At 36.0% G+C, this 22,907-nt stretch overlaps 1 protein-coding gene across 1 annotated transcript in view; it reads right to left on the bottom strand.

The window, feature by feature from the left end:
- The window catches only part of LOC124373284, a gene marked incomplete at its 5' end in the record, with an annotated part of 36,766 nt that overhangs the window by 2,291 nt on the left and 11,568 nt on the right, over positions 1-22,907 (bottom strand). Inside the window, 4 exons of the mRNA XM_046831666.1 lie at positions 13,556-13,753; positions 15,990-16,069; positions 21,722-21,821; positions 21,931-22,006. Coding sequence (XP_046687622.1) covers positions 13,587-13,753; positions 15,990-16,069; positions 21,722-21,821; positions 21,931-22,006 — 423 coding nt within the window. The remainder of the gene's footprint in view (positions 1-13,555; positions 13,754-15,989; positions 16,070-21,721; positions 21,822-21,930; positions 22,007-22,907) is intronic.

Below are 22,907 nucleotides of genomic sequence, written 5' to 3'. Positions count from 1 at the left end.
TTTTTTTGATACATCACTTGCAAGCTCAATTATCTCGTTTTAGGAGAAGGGTCTGAATATGTGTTTTGAGTTGGTATTGATCCAATTTCATTTCTTCTCCAAATCTGTTGAAAAATAAAACCACGGTTTCCATGCATTTTTATTGTTCCTTATATTACGAAGAATATGTTCCCAGTCCTCACCAGCTGAATCTCGTCGTAGAAACCTCCAGGCACAAATGTCCACAGATAGGAGGATCATCAAACCCCTGAATACGCTCTGAAGTTTATAAACCAACCCTTTTGGCCCCAAGTACCTGACTACTTCTATTGGAGGATTTGACATCGCCATATGAAATCAAAATACAATTTCTTTTTCACCACGTTTTCCACATAACACGTCCAGTGAGTACCACCAGATGAAAAGGGTCACCAAGATTTACAATACCACGTTCGATATTTGTAGGTTTGTCTGGAAGTAACTGTCGCATGAAAACACCTCTAAACTCATTAATGTTTAATATACCTGCTAATTTTTTCTATATTTCACCAAGAGACAGCGGGAAGATCTCTTTTTTTTATTCACAGACAACAGTGCATCAAGCTTCCGACCAATACGACGTTTCAACCCTCTACCCGTAGGGTCTTTTTTCAATAATGGTGTCCAACTCCTCATCGACTAAACTCTTTAACCAAGGTATAAATTTTTCTCTCAGTAAAGGAGCCAACTTTCTTCTTATTAATGGAGAGATGAAGCGTTTACCTCCAGGAACTGACGAATCCACCATTTCCATAATTTCCTTCAAAAACCCTCCTTGTTTATTAGATACGAGTTGGTTTGTAACTTAGAAGCAATTGTAAACCTTTTTTGTTCTTAACAGCTCTAGAAACAGCTTTGTGTTGCTCTCCAGAAAGAAGTATATCGATCACTTCCGTGAGACAGCTGTTCATTAGATAATCTGATTACTGTAGGTTTCCGTCTTTTGTAAGCTATACGAAGCTTACGTTTTTTGGCTTCGGATAGCCGAACTGTATAATTATACTGACTTTCCATTCTATACGCTTTCTTATATACAAAACACTGACATGAAAACAATAATTGCCCCTTACTAATGAAAAAAATAAAATCATTTTTTTATTTTACTTTTTTTTGTTTTTTTTTTTTTTGGTTTTTGTTTGTTTGTTTTTTTTTTTATTTGTTTTTACAGGAATTTGATTATGTTTCGAGTAATGTCATATGAGAAATGTGCCTCAGATACAACGACAACATATGCTGTGGTGGCCGCTGCTCCCCTGTGGAGATGCAATAGCTTTTACAAAATCTAATTCAATCTGAATGTCACTTCGAGATCTGTCTGTTGTTGGTTGATGTAGATGTGTGTCAATTACAACCAAAGGTGAGTTATCAATAAATTCTTTCAAGGTTTTACTAACACGTTATTGTCTCCGAAGTTTATTTTTCGGAACCCTAGGTACTGATCGTACATGATCCTGTATATACCATTAGTAATATCAAAATTCTGCAATTCCTGAGGGTACCTTTCTCCATTAATTTTCACAGACACATTTTTTGATGTTGCAGCTGTCAAATCTACTAGGATCTTTTTGCCTGGGTGTTTGTTCTGTTTGTCTGTAGTGCGATTATAACAAATCTAGGATTGTACACATTTCTGTAAACACTTGTAATATCGAAGCTGAACGATGAACCGAACACCCCTCTTTTGTCGATGCATTGCCATTGAAAGAAGTTGTAGACTAAAGCATCCTTGTCACTCAGATGTTTCAAACCATCAATTAACTGGATTTTGGAAGTGCTGGTATAATCGACTATGGGGACTCGTAACACAAACGACTCTATCACAATTTTTCCATCACCAGGATCCGTTGCTGTGGACCCTGCCCCTTTCCAGTGAAACAACGCATCATTATCTTCATTCCTAGTAAATGTGATTTCAAAACCTCCCTTGTACATCGGGTAACGTAGGTGGTCAAAGAACCCTAATCCTAAATGCCCAAGTGTGCCGAGTGCTTCAAACTTCCCACCTCCTGTAAACGATGATGAGAAAACCACTACTTGAGAGTGTTTGTTTTTCAGTGTTACTGTAACTAACAACCCCCTTTATAGTGCTGGTGATGCCGGGGAGTTTCTACTGTGTCGATCAATGTATTGTGTTTCCTCAGCTCTATTCTTGAAAACAAGAAGGCCGCGAAGTTGTCTACCAGTTTGACGGTAGAGTTAGTTTGATAATCAGATCCATCAGATTTTTGCACATACTTTCCTTGAATGTGGTACATTATGCGTGAATCATAAAATGCGTCTCCATGATCCAGTTTGAATGTTGTATTGTTGTTGGGTGCATTGAAGTTGAGCTCTGAAACTGGCATTGCAGTTCTATACTCACTTCTTGCTATACCGCTCGAAAATTCAATATACAGTTTCTCCATCACTGGTTTTACCACTGATCACTGTTCTATTATATCCTCTCTTATATATAGGGCAAAAAATATTTGCTTTCATTGCTTTATATATCTGATGGGTAGATACATCCTGAAGTTCCTAACCCCATACCAAGTTTACGTTTCAAACCACATTCCTCCTGTTGTTGCTAGACCGACCATACGCTCATTCAAGTCAGCATCATCTGAGGTAACCCTCTCCCAAGCTTTCTTTTGTAATATTTTGTCCGCCTCCCACCTGTCTTCTGTGTTTTTATGATCCCTATACCATATATCATGCTTCTTACAAGCTTCATCGAGGGGATTAATTCCCTTATCTCCCCTAGCAAGTCTCTTGTCAAGCTGAGTGCCGGGCCCACAGTAGTTGTACGTATCAAGATTCCAGTTCTTGGGCGCATGTAACTCGAATGGTAACTTGTTAATGATGTCGTTCAAAAGCCCTTTACCTTCTATAACATGTTCAGGCAAAACAGACAAACATCTGACTAGGTACTTCAACCCTTTAGGTGTAGCAATTAGGTCTTCCATTTCATCGTGAAGGAAATCAACTACAGACAGTTTTTCATTATGAAAGTTGTTGTTTCCAGCTTCTTCCTGCGCTTGAAATGTAGTGTAACCTGTCAATGAGGTCTTTGAAGTTCTTTATGTACTTATATTCGACCGGACTTTCATTGTAAACCTTTAACCCTGAACCAATTGTTGCCACTTTTCCATTCACCAACTCATCCCAAATAGGTTTTATCATATGTTTCCACTTTAGTCCTTGACTTGATTTGGGACGATTACTTTTGGGATTGTTTCTTTGGAAAAGCGAGTTTGTCCTCACCAACATGTCCTTGTAAGAGTTCCAGTCTTCATCGGTGTACAGATCCTTCTCTACTATATTGTTTTTCGTCAACAATCTCCAAAGACCTTCAGTCCCTTTGTATTTCTTTTGAGAGCTGACTAATATAATGTCATCATAATCAAATGTAATCGGTTCGGAACCGATCATCGGCTGCTCTAGATTTTCATCGTACCAAATACCAAACTGTTTGTCGTTGGATTTTGGAAGGTATCGGGCTCCTAGAGAACCAAGTGTAACTACTTTAGAATCCATCAACTGTTTCACATCATCGATTGCTCTTGAGGTTGTACTTCTGGCTCATCATCGTAATCTACATCCTCAAACGTTCGACGATCTGATGCTTGAGGTTGAAATCTTACCAACTGTTTCATACGGTTTTGACTACATATCTTTTGTGTTTCCAATTCTCTATGTTGTTGTTCCCTAATGGCTCTGGTGATTGGTTCGTACTTTTTCTCATTTTCACAAACATCTTCTAACTCTTTAACCCTAGAACTGTTAATCGACATAATTATGTCGGTTAATGCCGCTTTTGTGGTGTTAACCGTCAAAATTTTGTCGATCAAACATTCCCTCGTATAATTACTTTTTATAATATACTCCGGTAACGTATCGATATAATTCATGCACCATTGGATTCGGGAAGAAAAATGCTAAGGAACAGATGAGTTTTATTCCTCTTTGTATTATGGTTATGACGTAGCAAGCTTGTTATTTTGAACGTAAAAGAAAACGCGACGCCGTTTGTTGTGACCGCCATATTGCTCCCGCTGCCGTTCTGTATCACTTTCGTGCCGAGATGTGGATATTTGTAAGTTTTAATAGTTTTTAGCGTGTTTTTAGTGTCGTATTTAATGTGTAGTGTTAGTGTGTTTGATGTGTCGTAGTAGTGTAAACATATATATTTTAGAATAAATCAATTTCTATTTACTGAAATATGTTTGAGAAATTACCGGCTTTGTGTAGGCTATGGCAAAATGACTTGGCTAAAATTCATTTCACATAGTTTGTTATTGTTTTCACTTACTAAACGTTATTTATAGCACTCTTTTAGCTCTGAAGTAACTATTTATTTTTGGTAAATAGATAGTTTTCACAATAAAATATATATTTTCCTGTAATTTTCTTTGGTTATATATAATAACTGTTTGGGTTATTCTATATTTTTTCAATATCTTTAGTTATATTTATAGTTTTTTCTAACTACATAATATTTCCTATTACTTATAAACCATAAATTTATAAATTTTGATATAGTACAAGCCTTAGAAACTATTTTATATTTTGCTGAATGAAAATTTTTCGCAAAAATTTTTGAACAATGGCAAAAATTTAACTTTTTTTACTTTTCAAAAAATAATTTATGGTAATTATTTCATTACTACTGTATATTCTATTTTATTCTAAGTAATAAAATATGCAAAATAACATGTATTCATAGATAAATGTATTAGCAAAACTTGTTTTACCAAAGTCTTACGTGTACACCCGATTTTTCAGAATTTATACGCATCGCTGCTTTTTGTTCTATAGCTTTATGATGCTTTCATAAATGTGTATAATATTTATGTTTTTCTGAAACTAGATAAAATTTGACACAGAATGGCTATTCTCACTTATAAATATTTCTCACTATAACTTCATTTGCTAGGTATGGTCCCCCCCAATTTTAAGAAATATTTTTCGTAAATTTTATATTTGATTAAAAAAAAAGTGTTTATTAGAAAATTTTTGATGGTTAATTTTACAATATAGTGCAATTCTACGTTTAATTCTGAACACACAAAAAATATATACATCTTATTTATATTGCTTTTATTTTATATTTTTAATAATTTTTTTAAAAAAAACCTTGCACGAAGCTCCAAAACAGCCCGACACTACAGGATGAAATGACCGCCAGTTCTAGGGTTAAAATGGGTCTGAGCAAACTCACTTTGTAATTTCCGGTTTAACCTCATCCAACTTTCTAGCTTTAGAAACAGGTGAGCGCGGTCCGATCATGTGTTATTGATATGTTACGATTGGCAGACGTCTCATTAGCATTTGATGATATAGTATTTTTTGTTTGAGAAGTTTTTTAATTCATCCTGTTCAGCACGTTTGAACTTTGCAGCCAAGACAGTCTGAATTTTTTCAAGTCGCCTTGCTTCTTTTGCATCTAGTTTATTCGCCATGTTGTATACTTATAGTAATAGATACAGCGTTATTCTTCAAATCTTTCAAGTCACGTTTACACTGGAACGTCAAATTACGTTTAGAGAACGTTAAATTACGTTTATGAACGTCAAATTACGTTTAGAGAACGTCAAATTACGTTTATGAACGTTAAATTACGTTTATACTTGAACGTCAAATTACGTTTATGAACGTCAAAATTACGTTTATGAACGGCAAATTACGTTTATGAACGTCAAATTACGTTTATGAACGTTAAATTACGTTTATGAACGTTAAATTACGTTTATACTTGAACGTCAAATTACGTTTATGAACGTCAAATTACGTTTATACTTGAACGTCAAATTACGTTTATGAACGTCAAATTACGTTTATGAACGTCAAATTACGTTTATACTTGAACGTCAAATTACGTTTATACTTGAACGTCAAATTACGTTTATACTTGAACGTCAAATTACGTTTATACTTAAAACGTCAAATTACGTTTATACTGGTACGTTGTACAGCGAAGTATTATTCAACACTTAGTTTCCTTTTTAAATTGCACATGTATTTCCTTTTTTGTGGTTTAGCTGTAGTATTAATAGATATGAATCCATGAGGTGTTTTCCAGCACTCAAAACAGAGAGCCTCAAATTGGTTGAAAGTCATGTCAGAACCTACAAAGTCCTGGAACACTCTCTTTGTATAGTACTTGTTCATTGTAAACAGACACAACAGATTAACATTGTTTCGTATGACCTGCATATCAACTCGACCATAGCTCTGACTCAGGTAGACACAAGAAATCCCTTTATGACGTCCTCTAATGAAATAGTCTTTGATTTTAGTTTGCTCTTCTAGGAGGCAGTCATCAAATACCACAAGTGAGTTTGGTTTGCAGTCATCGATAGAAATGAGATCTTGACAGGACGAATAGAAAAACGCTATTTGTCTTCTAAGGTTTTTTTCTAATCTACTGTATTGTTCACGCAGATCTACATATGCAGGTTGTTCTATTGAACGACTGAACACGTATAGATTCTTGAACGGAACTCCATCTTTGTTGTAAATGAAATTCAATAACAAGTTCGTTTTACCACTCCCAGACGGTCCTACAATAAGACACCGTAACGGTCTAGGTAAAAATTGGTCTTCGAATTTATCTTTGCAATACACTTGAATTTCCATAGTATGTACTCTTACATACATTTACAATTTAACAGTTTTCGCATATTCTATAATGACCCCATGCTAGGGTTCGGATATTGTCTTCGAGTACGAAACGCTTGTCGTCCTTTGATGAAAGTACCACTTTATGGTGTTCTACGCTGTAGAGATTGTGTGCTTGACTCCGAATTGTATTCATCGTTTTGTAGTGCTCGATGTTACTAAACAAACAGTCTTTATAGTTGCTAAAGGTAATTTCATTTTCAACTACAGCTTTTTTCACACCCTTAGACCTCTTTATGAAATGGTTGTCTTTAATATTGCTAGCATACATCTTGGATCGTAGTCCTACAAACTCTCGCATGATTCGACCATTAAGTTCATTTTTCATTTTACCCAGAACTTTTTTGTTTACGTGGGGAAGCCCATATTGGTTGGGGTTGGGGTAGTCACTTGTATCAAATAATCCAATTAAATGTTTCATGTCTTCATAGAAGTTTTTCGTTTTGATGTCATATATCAGGGAATCGGTATCAGTGTACACCATTTTTATGTTAGATCCATACTTCTCTTTCATTACATTGTAGTGGAAATCATACATCAGTGTCTTTGATATGTCTAGAATACTCATACCTACGTAAATAGGTTTATTTAACAAAAGTTTTTTCTTACTAAAATGTACAGCAACTAGGTTTTCTGTAAAGATGGTTCGACTCTTAAAGTTCGGTTTGCTAACCCATCTTTCCACTAATTTGGATTTAGTACCCAAACGAATGTCCACACGATTTCTCATATTTTCCATAGTTTTTCCAAAAACTGAGTTGTTCATTAATTTGAAAAAGTCTTTCTCAAAATCATTTTTCGCCTTTGTACGCTCCATGGTATTCAGATTAATGTACGGTTGCAACCAATTGCTTTGACTGAAACTAAGAAACTCTATGAACATGTTTTAGTTTCATACCCAGACTCAAATAAAGCTTTAAATTTTTGTAGTGTACGACATACTTTTCTTTGCTGTAGAGGGTTGTAAGAAGCTTTGCCATTTTCGATCCTGGTGGGACTCTACGTTCTGGAGCGAGAGGTAGATCAGAGTGTACGCCGTGTAGTTCTTCAGGATATTCCAAATCAACTTCTAATATGTAGCCTGTGGGTGAATCGTCACTAACTTTCATTACATCGATGTCTGTACTGCTCCACTGAAAGTTTGCATATGGTAGTTTTACAGACATTGCCCACCCATACAGGTTGTTTGCATCCAAGTACATGAGGTAGTTATTTGGTTTCGATTTGTCGTAGTCTTTCATGTAGGGATTGTTTGCCTTCGCATATCGATGAGAACACTGTGAAATACCACCACGAATACCCTTTTCAACCATGAGTACCATATCGATGTCAGTCAATAGAGACAGTTCGACTTTTGTAATTTTTAGCATTGCGTTCCAAGCCAACCCAGGTGCTGTGAAATACCATGCAGGATCTAATTTGTATGTATTGAGACATACATCCCTGAAGTTTTCCATAACATCTGCAAGCAGCAAGACATCGGTTTCGTTATATAGCATTGTATATTCTTTCATGTTCTGAATGTTAAAGGCGGTCCATACATCGCACGCATGTTTGTAATCTTCATTTGTTATGTGTTGTTTATTCAGTCTATTGTAAAATTCTTCTTGACTAGGTAGTGATGTTTCACTATATTTTTCTATACTGTCCATGTAGTCGTAAGGGTTACACTCCTTTTCGTAGCAATAAATTGAGGTCCTTACCATTGTAATATGTTGAGATGTGTTTGAATTGAGATCTAGTCAGATTCTTTGCCAACCTATCGAGACTTTGAGACATGAAACTTGAATCAATAGATGAATCGTAGTTCAATTCCACCTTCCACACTGACCGTAAAGGAAATGTACCGTTCCTCGTTGTTGGGTATCAATGATATGCGATTTTCGAACTTACCAAACTCTTTAATGAATAGGTGAGTGTCGTAACCTGCTAAATTATGAATGAAAACAGGAATGAACCTAGGTTTTTTGAAATTGATGTTACACTTGTTGTGAGCTGCTCCTCTAAACAAACCCGTCAAAATGGTTATGGTCTCTAACACGATCATCACCAAGATAATTTCCACAGATATGACACATAGTTGTAGATTCAAACATTTCCTGTTGCTCTTTTGTCATCAACTGCATGGGGACTATTGCTTCACTCTTGTAAAGTTCATTAATCCTTATCGACTCCTCAATCAATGATTTTACAAATACATGTGCAGCGTCTCCAAAGTATTTAATCGGTGGTTTGGAAAAGCCGTCCTCTGACACCCCATACATACAGAAGGAAATGGCATTATGTTTCTGATATTTGATAGTGAACGACTGATGATTACCATTACAATCCACTTTACACGGTTGACATGTTGAAATAGGTGCTAGACAGCATTCAAAGTCTGCGTAATACACAAAGGGCACTCTCATTGAGCAATTGAAATCTTTAAAATCTAATTACAGTTCCTGGCTCTGGTAGTTCCAATTTCACAGCATCGTGTGTGTTTACAGTCTTCTCTATGCTTGATGAGTAAATCCTCTCTCGTAAAGTGTTGCAAACACCTATTGCATATCCACATCTTATGTCCATTTCGTGAGATCTGTGAACTAACCAAACGGGACATATCTTTGATCCAGCAGTAGTGAGTGTTTGTTTTTTCTCTGATAAACAGTAGATTAACATGTTTTTCCATCTCGTTATCAGTTATTCTCAGCGGGAATATATCGAACTTGTCATCATAAGCATAGACATTAACAGAAATGCCACTAAGTCTTTCAAACTTTGCTATATCATCAAGTTTCATGGGGCATTCGCAAGTTGCTAGTGCATGAAGCAGCTCTCGTTTGAAAGGTTCGTAATTGCTGATTCTTTCTGGATGAACCTTAACTGGATGTAAAGCTGCCAGAATAGACCACATAAAACATTTCTGATCTTCGTTTTTTTACATTAATAACAGCCTTTTTGGATTGAATCTGTTTTGGTAGAACCACATAGCTGGATCCGTGAAAAGGAAACGTATCGGTTGACTCTGATCTCCAAGTCTTTCACACTTTTTAGTGGACCATTGAGAACCGTTTGCCTCAAACTCCTCCATCTCAACCAACATCTTAAGTTTTGCTGAGTTATAATAGTCAGACAGAGACGTTGTCGAGTAAAGAATTTCATTTTTCGTTTTAAAGTTCATGACTTGAGTCACCTCCACATCGTTTATTATTTTCTTGAATTCAGCATGATAAACCATGTTTACCTTAAGATTCTTTTCTTTTACAGCTTCCTGAAGTTTGTCAACAACGAGTGGTTTGCATATCTCAAGAAACATTTTTGGATCTTTGATCCCACGTTTGTTCATAATCACATACGTTTTCAATCTTCCCGTGAATGCCGACTGGACTTCTGATATTTCATCAAGTATTGTCTGTGACTCCTCTGGAGTACGTACCGGAACCAGATGAGGTGTTGAAGGTGATTCTGTTTCAGACAGAAGCTGTCTCTCTTCCATGGTAGGACTAATCGAATTCTCACTATTAATTGTACTAGTCGGTGTCTCACTAATAATCTTTTTCACACCTGTAGTAATCTTTTGCGGTCTAGTCGGTTTTCGGATCATCGCTTCAAGAGCTATATCGTTTGTATTGACCTTCGGTACTTGTTTGACTTCCCTTGGTCGTTTTGGGTATTTCTTTACCAGCATGTTGATGTCTGGAGTAGGTGCCGGCAGTCTTGGTGTCAGTCTCGTAATGGGTAATATTTCACTCCTGTATCGAGGACCTTCATGAAGTGCTGACAAACGGATATGACGTTTCGATTGTTTGTGACGGTTCCAGTTGGATGACTCTATTGGTGTTTCACAAATCCAACACATTTTACTTTTAGGAGCTGGTTTGATTTCCATCTTTTTCAGACGTTCGTTATATGTCATACCATGCTGGTTTTTGGCACATTTCTGAGATTTTTGGTGCCGAGCCATGTTGGAAACCGTTATTTCCTTACTACATTTTGGACACGGTTTCTTCTGGGGTTTTATTTGAGCACGTACATCGGTCGGACTAAGCACGTTGTATGTTGGACTCTCTGGGATATGTAGTGGTGAATGGTATACAGGACTATATGGTGTATGCAGTGAATAGTCTGACTTATCCGGAACTTCAAATGGTGGTGGACCAAGTATTGATATAATTTTCGATGAATCGGGGTGTATCCTTTTTACTGGTGGTTCAAACTTTGGAGCGTCAGCTGTAGATGGACCAATTATAGCTCTAATTTTGGAATAGAAATCTGGAGTGTCTAACATAGACAAATCAAAATCAGCAATCGCGTCTTGTTCTTCAGGTCTGAGATTTGAATAGGACTCTGGCAACATAGACATATCAAAATCAGCAATCACGTTCTGGAATTGATTGTCACTCACAGCATCAGCGTAGTTTTCCAACATAGACATATCAAAATCCGGAGTTTGTCTGTCTAACGTGGACATGCATTTCTTTGTTTTTTTATGGCGGGACATGGAGGAGTTCCTGACTTCAACACCACACCTTGAACATACTTGTTTCATCGAAGGAGGTTTTTCATTGAATCCGTTGGAAGAAGCATAAGCTGGTGGATTTGACGCTGACATACACTTCTTTGTTTTTTGGTGGCGGGATAGGTTTAGATGCAGTAACCTCAGCTCCACAATTTGGACATTTCTTGACTGATGATCTTCGAAGACCGTCCGTAGCATTGAGAAATGCTGTTTGTTTGCTAGCAGGAGAAAACGCCATTATTATAGAGCTGGCTACTCTCTTACTGTATGGGTGATTGACGATGGAAAAGGATGAGGTATGGATGCACTTCTTTGTTTTTTGGTGGCGGGATAGGTTAGATGCCGTAACCTCTTCTCCACAAATTCGAACATTTCTTGACTGATGATCTTCGAAGACCATCCGTAGCATTGAGAAATGCTGTTTGCTTGCTAGCAGGAGAAAACACCATTATTATAGAGCTGGCTACTCTCTTATTGTAATGGGCGATTGACGATGGAAAAGGATGAGGTATGGATGGATGAGAATAGGAAGAGGAGTAGGAAGAGGGTGGGTGTGTGGGATGAGTGGAAGGAAGGATGAGAGCATTATTAATACATTTGACTCTGAACTAGAACATAGGTTTTTGTAACTCTTTTTCATAAAACGATCCTATTATTTCCTCACCAGACTGGTCTGCTATTTTGTAGGTAACAGGGCAAGTTTTGTTGACGGCCACAATCCGAAAAATTTCTCTTGTCCAATTTCTGCGGTATTTATTTCCAAATACATCTTTCTTTATAGTAATTCTTACACGGTCTCCAACCGAAAGTCTGGGTCTGAATACTAGACATCGTCCAGTGTTTGCGTACATGTTTCTTAAAGTTTGTTCATTGCTTGAATTCACTTCTGATGGGCTCATCTTTATAGTGCTATGAAATTTACTGTTATATTGACGTAGAAGCTTCTGTAAATGTGACACCCATCTAAAAGAGTTTTGAATTTCAAAGTGCACTTTCATTTTTTCATTGAGAGTTCTATGGAAACGCTCTATAATGGCACTTTTTTCCTCATTTTCAGTATGGTATAAACTTTATTTGATTTTTGTGTAAAAACTCTCTAAATTCCTTATTAACAAATTCTCGTCCTTTATCCGTGTGAAGAAGGTTCGGGGGTTTGTGACCAACCAATTTCGCTCTTCTTAATATTTTACCAAACAATTTAGTAACCTCTTGTGAGCTTTTAGTTTTTAATGGTTCTGACCACGCATATTTTGAAAACGTATCAATTACATTAAGTATGTATCTGAATCCATCATTTTCCTTTGAAAACCTAATCATTACAACAAGGTCTGCAGCCCACAAATCATCAATACCCAAAGTTACAATTTTTCTCTTAGGGAATCGCTTAACCACAGGTTTATGAACCTCTAAAGCTCGAAGCAGGATTTCTTTCCGACTTTTCTGATTCATTAATACTATCCACAATACACTTACATTATACCAAACTAGTAATTTATAAGGTGCGGTGTTTCGCGCGGCGCGGCGGTGACTGGACAGTGACGAGGCGCGTACAGATTGTTTGTATACTTATAGAAACAACACGCGGTGTCTCACACGGCGCGGTGGTGGTGACGGTTCAGCAGTCGCGCGGCGCGGCGGTGACTGGACAGTGACGAGGCGCGTACAGATTGTTTGTATACTTATAGAAACAACACGCGGTGTCTCACACGGCGCGGTGGTGGTGACGGTTCAGCAGTCGCTCGGCGTGGTGATGACGAGGCGCGTGCCAATTGCTTGGCGGTGACGGTTCAGCAGTCGCGCGGCGCGGTGCTGACGAGGCGCGTGCCGATTGCTTGCATACTTACAGTAACAACGCGTGGTGTCGGTGGCGGGACAGCGATGACATGCGTGGTGATTCGCGCGGCGCGGTTCTGACCACCCGTACTCACACTCTTGTCGCTCTCTAACAATTTTCTGTCCCAGATTCGGTCTCACACGGTTTGTCCCAGATCCGGTCTCGGGTGCGTTGTCCCAGGAACGGCCAAAGTATACTACTGATAGTGATTATAAAAGCTATGGGTATTTGTTAATATATTTCTGTTCAAAAGTTGATAAGGGAAAGGGTGGGACTTTTCGAACATGTGGTGTACAACAGGATAAATAGGTAGTAATACATGCAGGTTAAGGAAACAGGATTTTTCCAGACATTTGCCATCGTTCAGTGAAACAAGAAATCTAAACACTCAGGTAACTGAAACAAGAAATCAGTAACACTCAGGTGTTTCACTGAACGATGGCAAATGTCTGAAAAAATCCTGTTTCCTTCACAATCCTTCCATCGTCAAAAATAACCTTCAAACAAAGGACATGCAGGTTCTTGGTAGTAACAAAGGTTACCTGACTGATCTGCTGAACAACCCAATGGCTGTCAGGCTGAAGGGTTGTGTCTGCCGCTGGGTGTGGCCGAGTTTGTAGGTGGGGAGTGAGGAGGTGGTGGTGAGGTGCGTGGCCGAGCTCCTGTGTCCGAGTGCTGTTGCCTCCTCACGTCCTGCGGTACGTATGGTGATGTCCAACTGAGTCGTGATGTTCCACTCCCTACATCACAAACTCTATTAGTGCTTGAATACTTGGCTGGAATTATAAAGTTTAGTTTTTATTTTACCAAATGAAATTAAGATGTGTAGGCTGTTCTCATTTACAAAAATACAATTGCTCAGCGGTTGCTCATCAAAGCAGTAGCAACGCTATTTGTTCCTTGGCTTAATTATTGATGGAGTGAAATGTAGGTAGACCTGTCCCTGTCCTCTCTATCAGAAGTAGCATGCGCTGCATATGCGGTGCATTAACGTACTGTCACATCACATACTTTTTCAAGTAGTAGTTATTATTTTGATTGCAATAAAATTTATGTTGGTAGCGAAGAGGAACCACATAAATCTTATCAAATATCAGATTTTCAACAAGCATAAAATCTGGGATCAAATGTGTATTTTTGATTTTTTTTATGTATTCCAAGTGATGACTTGTTTTCATATAGTTTTTAAGCATTAAAAAATTATGTTAAAAGTAAACAAAAACACATCAACAAAACATGTTTCTGTGGTCTTTTGAAAGAAAAATTTTGTATAGTTTGTTTACATTTTGGAGCACTTATTGTAGTTAAAATAAGCTTTAAAAAATATATTATCGAGTACTCTAAAACAGTGTACCACTACAGTAAGTTTGCGTGCCACATCTAGAGGCCATGATCATTTACATGTAGAATTGGAGATAGTATAGTGTAGTGTTTAATCAAGTGAGCAGTATGAATTGGGTCAATCAAGTAATATTGTGTAGACAATTGGAATAGTTTTCACACTGGTAGCTTTACACATTAAAATGTCCAAACTGTATAATCTTCTGGATTAATATGAATTTCAGTCCTTATTAATGTATATTATGGTTCTTAAAATTAAAACAATATTATGATTAATGTACTTTAGTTCCAGGTATACAAAATGTTTCAAAAAGGAGTTTACAACTTTGAAAATTCATATAAATTTATTCAAAAAAGGTACGGTGCTGGTTGTATTGTTGTTTTAAAGGGAAACACATCAAGTTTTGACTCGCATAGTTCGCTAGTACAGAATCGCACCACAAGCGATAGCGGCAGTTATGTTAAGGATGGCTGCTTTTACTGGACTGGAGCGTGCTAGCTGTGTGTTGTGTTTCAGTTTGTAGAATCAAAGTCGGCAAAAACAGTTGAGCATAATTTTCGTACCAAGTACGCTAAAAACCTTCCTAGTAGGCCTGAGTGGCATAAATGTTTTTTAAACGGGGTACTCAGTAAAACATAAGAAATCATCAAGTCATCCAAGCACAACTGATGAAGTCGTTGAGCAAATGAGGCAAAGTCTTGTCAACAGCCTTATGAAATCAACCCGACAATATTGTGAAATCTCGTGAGCTGCAAGTCCTACATACAATAGTTTAACATGCGTTGAGAAAATGTACAGATTTGTCACTTTTACAAGCAATTAAACACACTTATAAAATTACCCTGAAGAACTTCTTTGCAGATATGTTAAATTGATTGGATGATGATAAACATTTCTTGAACAACATAATCTTTTGTTACGAGTCAACTTTTCACTTAAGTGGCAATGTGAACACACATAACTGTAGGATTTGAAGCAAGGAAAATACACATGTAACATTGCATCATGATAGTCCTTAACTGAACATATTTTGAACGTTGAGCAAGAAGAAAATGTATGGCCCCTTTTTTCCAAGAGAGAATAATCAATGGAATGGTGAACCTAGATATGCATCAACAATTTTTGATACCATAGATCCATAAGGATAACCGAGAATGAAACGTTTACTTCATGCAAGATGGCGCACCACCATACTATCAGACTATGATGTCTGGGAATTTCTCATTGACAGCTTTCCAGGTCAATGAGCTGGCCGTGCTGCACCACTTGCATGGCCCGCGCTCCTCAGACCTGACACTTCTAGACGTTTTGTTATGGGGCTTCATCAACGATATGGTCTATGTACCTCCTTTGCCCGCCACTCTACCGAAACTTAAGAGCAAGAATCTATATCGCCGGTGAGCAAGTTACACCTGCAATGCTAGTGCTAGTTTGGAAAGAAATCGACTACCGATGAGATGTCTGCAAGATAACCAACGGAAGCCACATAGAACATCTTTAGTTTAAGGTAAAGAAAACTTGATGTGTTTTTCTTTAAAACAACACTAAAATCAGCACTGTACCTTTTTTGAATAAATTTATATGAATTTTCAAAGTTGTAAATTTCTTTGAAACACCCTTTATACAAGACTGACCTGTGGAAGGTTTCCTCCAAACATTGTGAGGCTGGACAGCTCCGGTGGCATTCTTAATGCTGGCTGATTCGTTCAGGTCCCTGGAACATCGAGCTATGTCAACTGTGTTTTACCAACAAGGACTGGTTTCTGTATTTTACTTTGATAGACGTGGGAAACATGGACAATATTTCTACTAATATTTTCAAACATTTCAAGATTCTTAACCTCTTAAAGACTTATTGAAAATAAACTAAAAAGTCAAATAATTGTTTTAAACTAATAATGTAGAAAAACACCTTTTTGGCTTGTTTTTGTTGTTGTTGAACTAACAGGTCTTTTGTGTGAAATGATTGAAAATTGAAGTACAACACTTTTTTACACACATTTGTTTGTGAACGCTGGTTGTAATAGTTTTTTCCGGTATGGAAAATCTTGATGCAAGAAGCCACGCACAAACTTACTTTGCTATCACTGCACTTTAACGTGGTTAATAAAAATAGATAGATAAAATTTAAAATGTAAAAACTACAAAGTATATTTATTAATGGTGTTTCTAGAACGTAATGTAACTCTTATTGTAAAAGAAGTATTTAAAATTATGATACATACATAAAGAAACTACAATATTGTCATTTTTCATTTCATTTCATATTCAAAGAGTGTTGCTTTCAGTCTTTTCTAGAGCCAGATGACACAACATTTAGAAATGTTTCTGATATGTACCTTTTTTATGAGTGTCCAAGATCTGTACCAACCAAAGTAAATTGACAGGTTTTTGCAAGCAACTAATGAAAAATGTTAACAATATCAACTGCATATTTGGAACTTTCAAAATTACAAAAATGTGTCCTTGATAATAGATTTCTTTTAAATACAGAATAAAATCTAACTTCATCTCTTTCAGTACAAAACAAGATAGAAAACATTCAAGTCCTAATATGTTAATAAATGATATCTATTTGGATCAAGTTAATAACATAAAATTTATAGATCTCATCATAACCTTAGCTGGAATTTGCACACTGTGTGAATAGTTAATCGTATTAATTCTGGAACTCATGCTATTAAAAGGCTGTCTTATTTGTGCAGTTTACCGGTTTTAACCCTTTGGCTGCTAAGAATTTTTTGACATGTTATCCCAAAAGTGCTCAGGTTTTTATCGGATTTTATCCCAAAAGTGCTAAGCCTAAAATGGTGAATTTTTAGAGTTTTACTAAAAAAATCATAAGTTCCTCAAATTTTAACCCATTTCATTGATTTATGTTTTGTTTTGTAGTATAATATATGTAAGGAAATAAAAAATAATATATTTTGAAAAATACAAAACTATGTAAACAAATAAATAAATATATTTGTTTTTGTTTTTTTTTTAACTTTGACACAGAAAAACATAATTAAATTTAACTTTTATTTTTTTAAATACATTTTTACCTAAAACCATATGTTGTTTTGAGTACATACTGAAATTTTCATGCAAAAATATACATTTTTACTTATATAATGAAAAAAACACAAAAAACTTACCCTGTGCTATCTAGATCACAGCTGTTTTTGCCGTTAGTGTACTATAAAAAAACCAGCAAATACAAGTGTTGTTATTATTTTTAAGGAAAAGTAAACTTATTCAACTGTCATTTACCGCAATCCGCGTGTAAATAACGTAATATTTAGTGCTGGAAAAAAAAATTCGCAACAACGAAATATCGTTCCATAGCATTTTCCGGAACAAAGGCCAACTACGATATATCGTTGCATAGCATTTTTCGGCACGATTACCGAAAACGATATATTGTTGCATAGCAGCCAAAGGGTTAAAGATGGTTTTCCATGGCCATATTGTACACAGAATAGATATGTATGGAGGGTCTACAAACAAAAACTTAAATAAATACTGCAAAAAAAGAGCACTGCGATCGATGTTATAAATTAGGAAGAAAGATTCAGTTAAAAATCACTTTACTGAACTGAACATTTTAACAGTAGTCTTTAAATTTTAGAATGTGTTATGTATGCTAGGACTTGAAACCCATAGTTATAACACTAGGAATAAGAATGAATTAGTTTTACCTAAAAATAATTTAAAGTATTTAACAAAAAAATATAAACTAAAATTAAAAGAATATTTAATAAAAAATGAATTTTTTCATTTCAAGAGTTTTATACACTGACATTGTTATGAAATCTTAATGACAATAGACTTTATTTGCGCAATTCATAGAGAATAACATTAGCGTCAAAGATACAATATTAAATAATTAGAAAGAAAAAAACAATTTAGTTGCGTCAGTTATCGCATTACTTTATATTTATACTTTAAAATGCATTACTTTAATTATTAAAGTAACTTAGTTGTAGTTGATATTATTTATTGTCCGCATGTGCATAATATAAATAAAGGTAACTTGACTTTGACTAAGTCATCGCTTTCAATTCCACAAGCAATTCAACAACAATTCTATCATAGCACTGGAATTTTAACAAATGTTGATTTCTTTGAAACAACATTATGTTTGCACTTAAAAAATAATTAAGAAATATGTAAAACATTGGTTTCTGATGATCCAACAAACATTAACTTTTTTATATTATTAATTATGTATAAATACATCTACTATAATATTTATGTATTAGAAACCTAAAGTTAATTTCAAAATTATTTTTCTAATAAAATGCAAAGTTTCAACATACTTAACCCTTTGAGTGCCACAGCGTCGCTAATTTTGATGGTATGAAAGGTGCATAAAGTGCCAGCGTCGCCAATATTGTCGTATTTCAATAATATTTCATATAGTACAAAATTATTTTGGCCTAATAACCAAACAGCTGTATTCAATAGGTTCCAAACTATCAGTAAATACGAGTTTTATGTTGTTTCTCTACTATTTTATCTGTGAAACTTATGTTGTTTTTTAGTACTTATCAAGAAGCCACTATTTTTGGACGAGTTTTCCTTATCGGGGACAAAATAATTTACAGTATTAAAAACAACTGACTTTATTTAACCTATTTTGGAATTTACAAGTTATTACGACAATCAATGAAATCAAAAACTATAAGAACAACGTTTCATTATTCTAAAATGTCAGGTCATTCGTGAGTCTATTTGGAGATGATTTGGAGATAGGAAGTATGACTCGTTGAGTATTTTTTTATTCATTATGGAGAAGGAACTATAATGAAGTTTATTTTGATCTCTGATAAGGAAAACTCATCCAAAAACAGTGGGCTGTGATAATACCGAAGTACCTGTGCGATGATTCTGTCTCCCAGTCACGCGACCGACGTAGCGGAGGAGTACTGTGTTGCGTAACGGCCTTTCTTGTTGTTTATGTGCCGATAACCAAGCATTTGAGTAAATACAAAATAAAATAGTAACTTATACAGTATTTTACTGTATTTCTTTACAAAAGTAATGTAGTGATTTGAGTTGTGTCCAAGCGAAAAAAAACGTGAATTTTCAGTGTAAACATTATTAGGGTTATTATTTAGTAAATGTAAACTTGTATGTAAATATGTTAGCAAGTATTTGTTTATTCATTTACTAATCATATTTATTTGTGTTATATTGATGTTTTACGAGGGCTGTTCAGAAAGTTGATTACGTTTTGCGCTGTGGCCGCCAGGGGCGGGACTAGCGCGGCCATCTTGGTGTCAGGACGTCCCACCGCTCAGTGGCTATCCAGCCGTGCTAGCGGGAAGTTCGTGTTGTAACGCGTCTAGTCACAGTGCCTGTTTGAAATGTCTGCCGCAATTGAAAATCCCGCCAACTGTGAGGTGCGTGCAGTAATTAGGTTTTTGACTGCCAAAAACTGTAAGCCTATAGAAATCTATCGGCAGTTGTGTGAAGTTTATGGGAACAACATTATCACTGAAGGTGGAGTGCGACAATGGGTCATTAAGTTTAAAAATGGCCGAACAAATGTTCATGACGAAGAGCGAAGTGGAAGACCCAGCATAGTGACTGACGAACTTGTTGAGAAAGTTGACGCAAAGGTCCGAGAAAATCGACGGTTAACCATAACGGAACTCTCGCTTAGTTTCCCTCAAATTTCACGAACTTTGTTATACGAAATCGTCACTGATAAGCTTGGCTTCCACAAGTTTTGTGCAAGATGGGTACCGAAAATCCTGACCGACGACGACGTCCACAAAAACCAGCGCATGGCTGCAGCGTTAACAATTTTGGATGCTTACGACAAAGAGGGTGAATCACTACTCGATCGCATCGTAACTGGCGATGAAACATGGGTGAAACATGTTAACTGCGAGACCAAATTGCAGTCAATGGAGTGGGGACACACAAGTTCACCTCACAAACCAAGAAAACGTTTGCAAACGATGTCGGCAAGAAAGGTTATGGCGACGGTTTTTTTTGGGACAAGAAAGGTGTAATTCTTGTTGATTTCCTGGAACGAGGCACTACAATCAACTCAGAAAGGTATTGCCAAACGTTAAAAAACCTCAGAAGAGCGATCCAAAACAAGCGTAGGGGAAAGTTGAGCTCGAAAATTCTGTTGATAACGCTCGACCTCACACAGCAAATCGCACACGTGAAGTTCTCGAATCATTCCAGTGGGAGTTGTTTCCTCATCCACCATACAGCCCGGATCTTGCACCAAGTGACTACCACTTGTTCCCAACAATGAAGAAGTGGCTGGCAACGCAGCGCTTTGACGACGACACAGAGCTGCAGCAAGAAGTGACAAACTGGTTGAAGACACAGGCGGCAGAATTTTATGAGGAAGGCATTGTCAAGCTCATCCATCGATATGATAAGTGCCTAAATTTGAATGGCGACTATGTTGAAAAGTAGTATTTAAGTGTGGCTTTCATATGTATATGATAAAAATTGTTTCCTATACTTTGTTAATTTTTAATTCCAAAACGTAATCTACTTTCCGAATAACCCTCGTATTAGATTTATTTGGAAAACTACATCATTACTAAGTAATTTCTAAACTCTGACAAATGAAGTACAGTTTATAAAATGTCGGTACCGGGCAGCATTTTGTTAATACATATAAAGCCATGTTTTTAAAATTCTAGAATACGATATTACACACGGGTTTTATTTAGAATTATATGGTCTTTACCATGGTATAAAGAAAAAAAACCGTATACACTCAAATTAGGTTGAAACTTAACTTTTTATACAAAAGTAAAAAACTTTTTTTATAAATACTGAAATTTTTTTTATAATTCAAATTTTACTTGTAACGATATGTATCATATTCTGCATTTAATAAGAAAAAAAACAACAACAAAATGATGGAAATCTGTTTGGTAGTTATTTTACAACAGCTTTTTTCCCAAAAGCTTACAAATATGCAAAAAAACAGTATGGCACTTTATGCATATGCCTTAGGAAAAAACCCGTGGCACTCAAAGGGTTAAGTAATAAACAATGTTTTCAATAAAATTATTTGTTAGGCATATTTTTTTCATTTCATTAATGGTTGAGGGATTGTTTTATATATTATTTTTGTAATTGAACTACAGCAGGTGATAAAAAAAGAAGTCTTATTCAAAATGTATCAATCTGATACATTGTGTGATCTATCATATAAGTTTTTGTATGTGGTGAGAAATTGGCCTTTTTCAAATATCTCTAACTTTAAGTTATTCAAGAGAATCAAATAAATTATTCATTGCCATGGTCTATGTAAGCTTCACCAGCTATATAGTTGTGTAGTTACATCGTTCCGAGAAACACTTCAAAATAATAGGCATAGCTCAGTAACTGTTAGTACCCTGCAAATTCCAGATTGAAGTTGTCATCCATGGTGCTGGTGCCTTGTGTAGAACTGCCCCAAGTGCCTGTGGTGGTGCTGTTCTCTTGGAAACTGGAGCCTGCAAACACACCACACACTGTACACTTTTCACTGTAAAAACTAAATCTCCAGGATCCACAAACATGTTATATTTTACAGTTTTACTTTTTGAATTGTGCAATACATACTCTGGAGGGGTTGTGAGATGTTCAGGTCTTGATTTCGCAAGAGTTCCTCTAGCTGCATCTTTGTTCCCAGCTTGTCCTGAAACAAAAACAAAGTTTGATACTAAGCAGTCAAAACAGTGCATCTCTAACTAGTAAAGATTATGTAACTATTAATTCCATTACATAGATTCTAGAGTGTTTTTAGAGGATTAATCTGTTGTAGATAATTCTTTTCACATAACTATCTGCATTCAAACAAATATAAATTATTGATATAGTTAATTACAATAGTGCTACTAACTACGAACATAGCACAACACTTTTGAAATAATATAACACACCCTAAGTGGTTTTAGAAATATCCTCAATATCTACTTTGTAACATAAGTTATTGTGGGAAGGCTTGATTTGAAGGGTATATTGAGTTCAGCTCCATTTTAGATGCTGCACTAAGTGAAAAGTGAAATGGAACTCAACTCAATATTCACATCTACATTGTATCCACCCAAAAATATAATAGTAATAGTATTTTCAACAAACAGAATCACTCTGTACAAGTACAAGTACTTCTCTTCTCTACACACAGACACGCAGTCTCTAAGGAGAACATGGTTATAATATTTTCATATTTTGTTATTTTTTGTTATGAAGTGTGTTCAGAAAGAAAATACCAATTCTCTGTAAAGCTGCCGTAGCACTATTGTACTGTATTCAGTACATGCACAATTGTTTTCTTTAGCTCATCAGCTCCACACTGATGGCATTACAGTTTAGTCTTGTATTTTTTGTTTACTGTAGCTGTAAAAAAATGTTTTAAAACAATTGGCGATCCTGCAAACTGTGAGATTCAGTCTGCTATTTGATTTTTGGACACAAGGAATCTAAAGGCAGCCGAAATCCATTATCAGATTATAGAGATTTACAGTGAAGTGCAATGAGTGACGGGATGATGTGAAAGGAAGTTCAGTGAAGGGCAGACAAATGTTCATGACAAATCA

Source organism: Homalodisca vitripennis, unplaced genomic scaffold (assembly GCF_021130785.1).
Source record: "Homalodisca vitripennis isolate AUS2020 unplaced genomic scaffold, UT_GWSS_2.1 ScUCBcl_5235;HRSCAF=11875, whole genome shotgun sequence".
Lineage (NCBI taxonomy): Eukaryota > Metazoa > Arthropoda > Insecta > Hemiptera > Cicadellidae > Homalodisca > Homalodisca vitripennis.
This window is presented reverse-complemented; position numbering and strand designations above follow the sequence as displayed.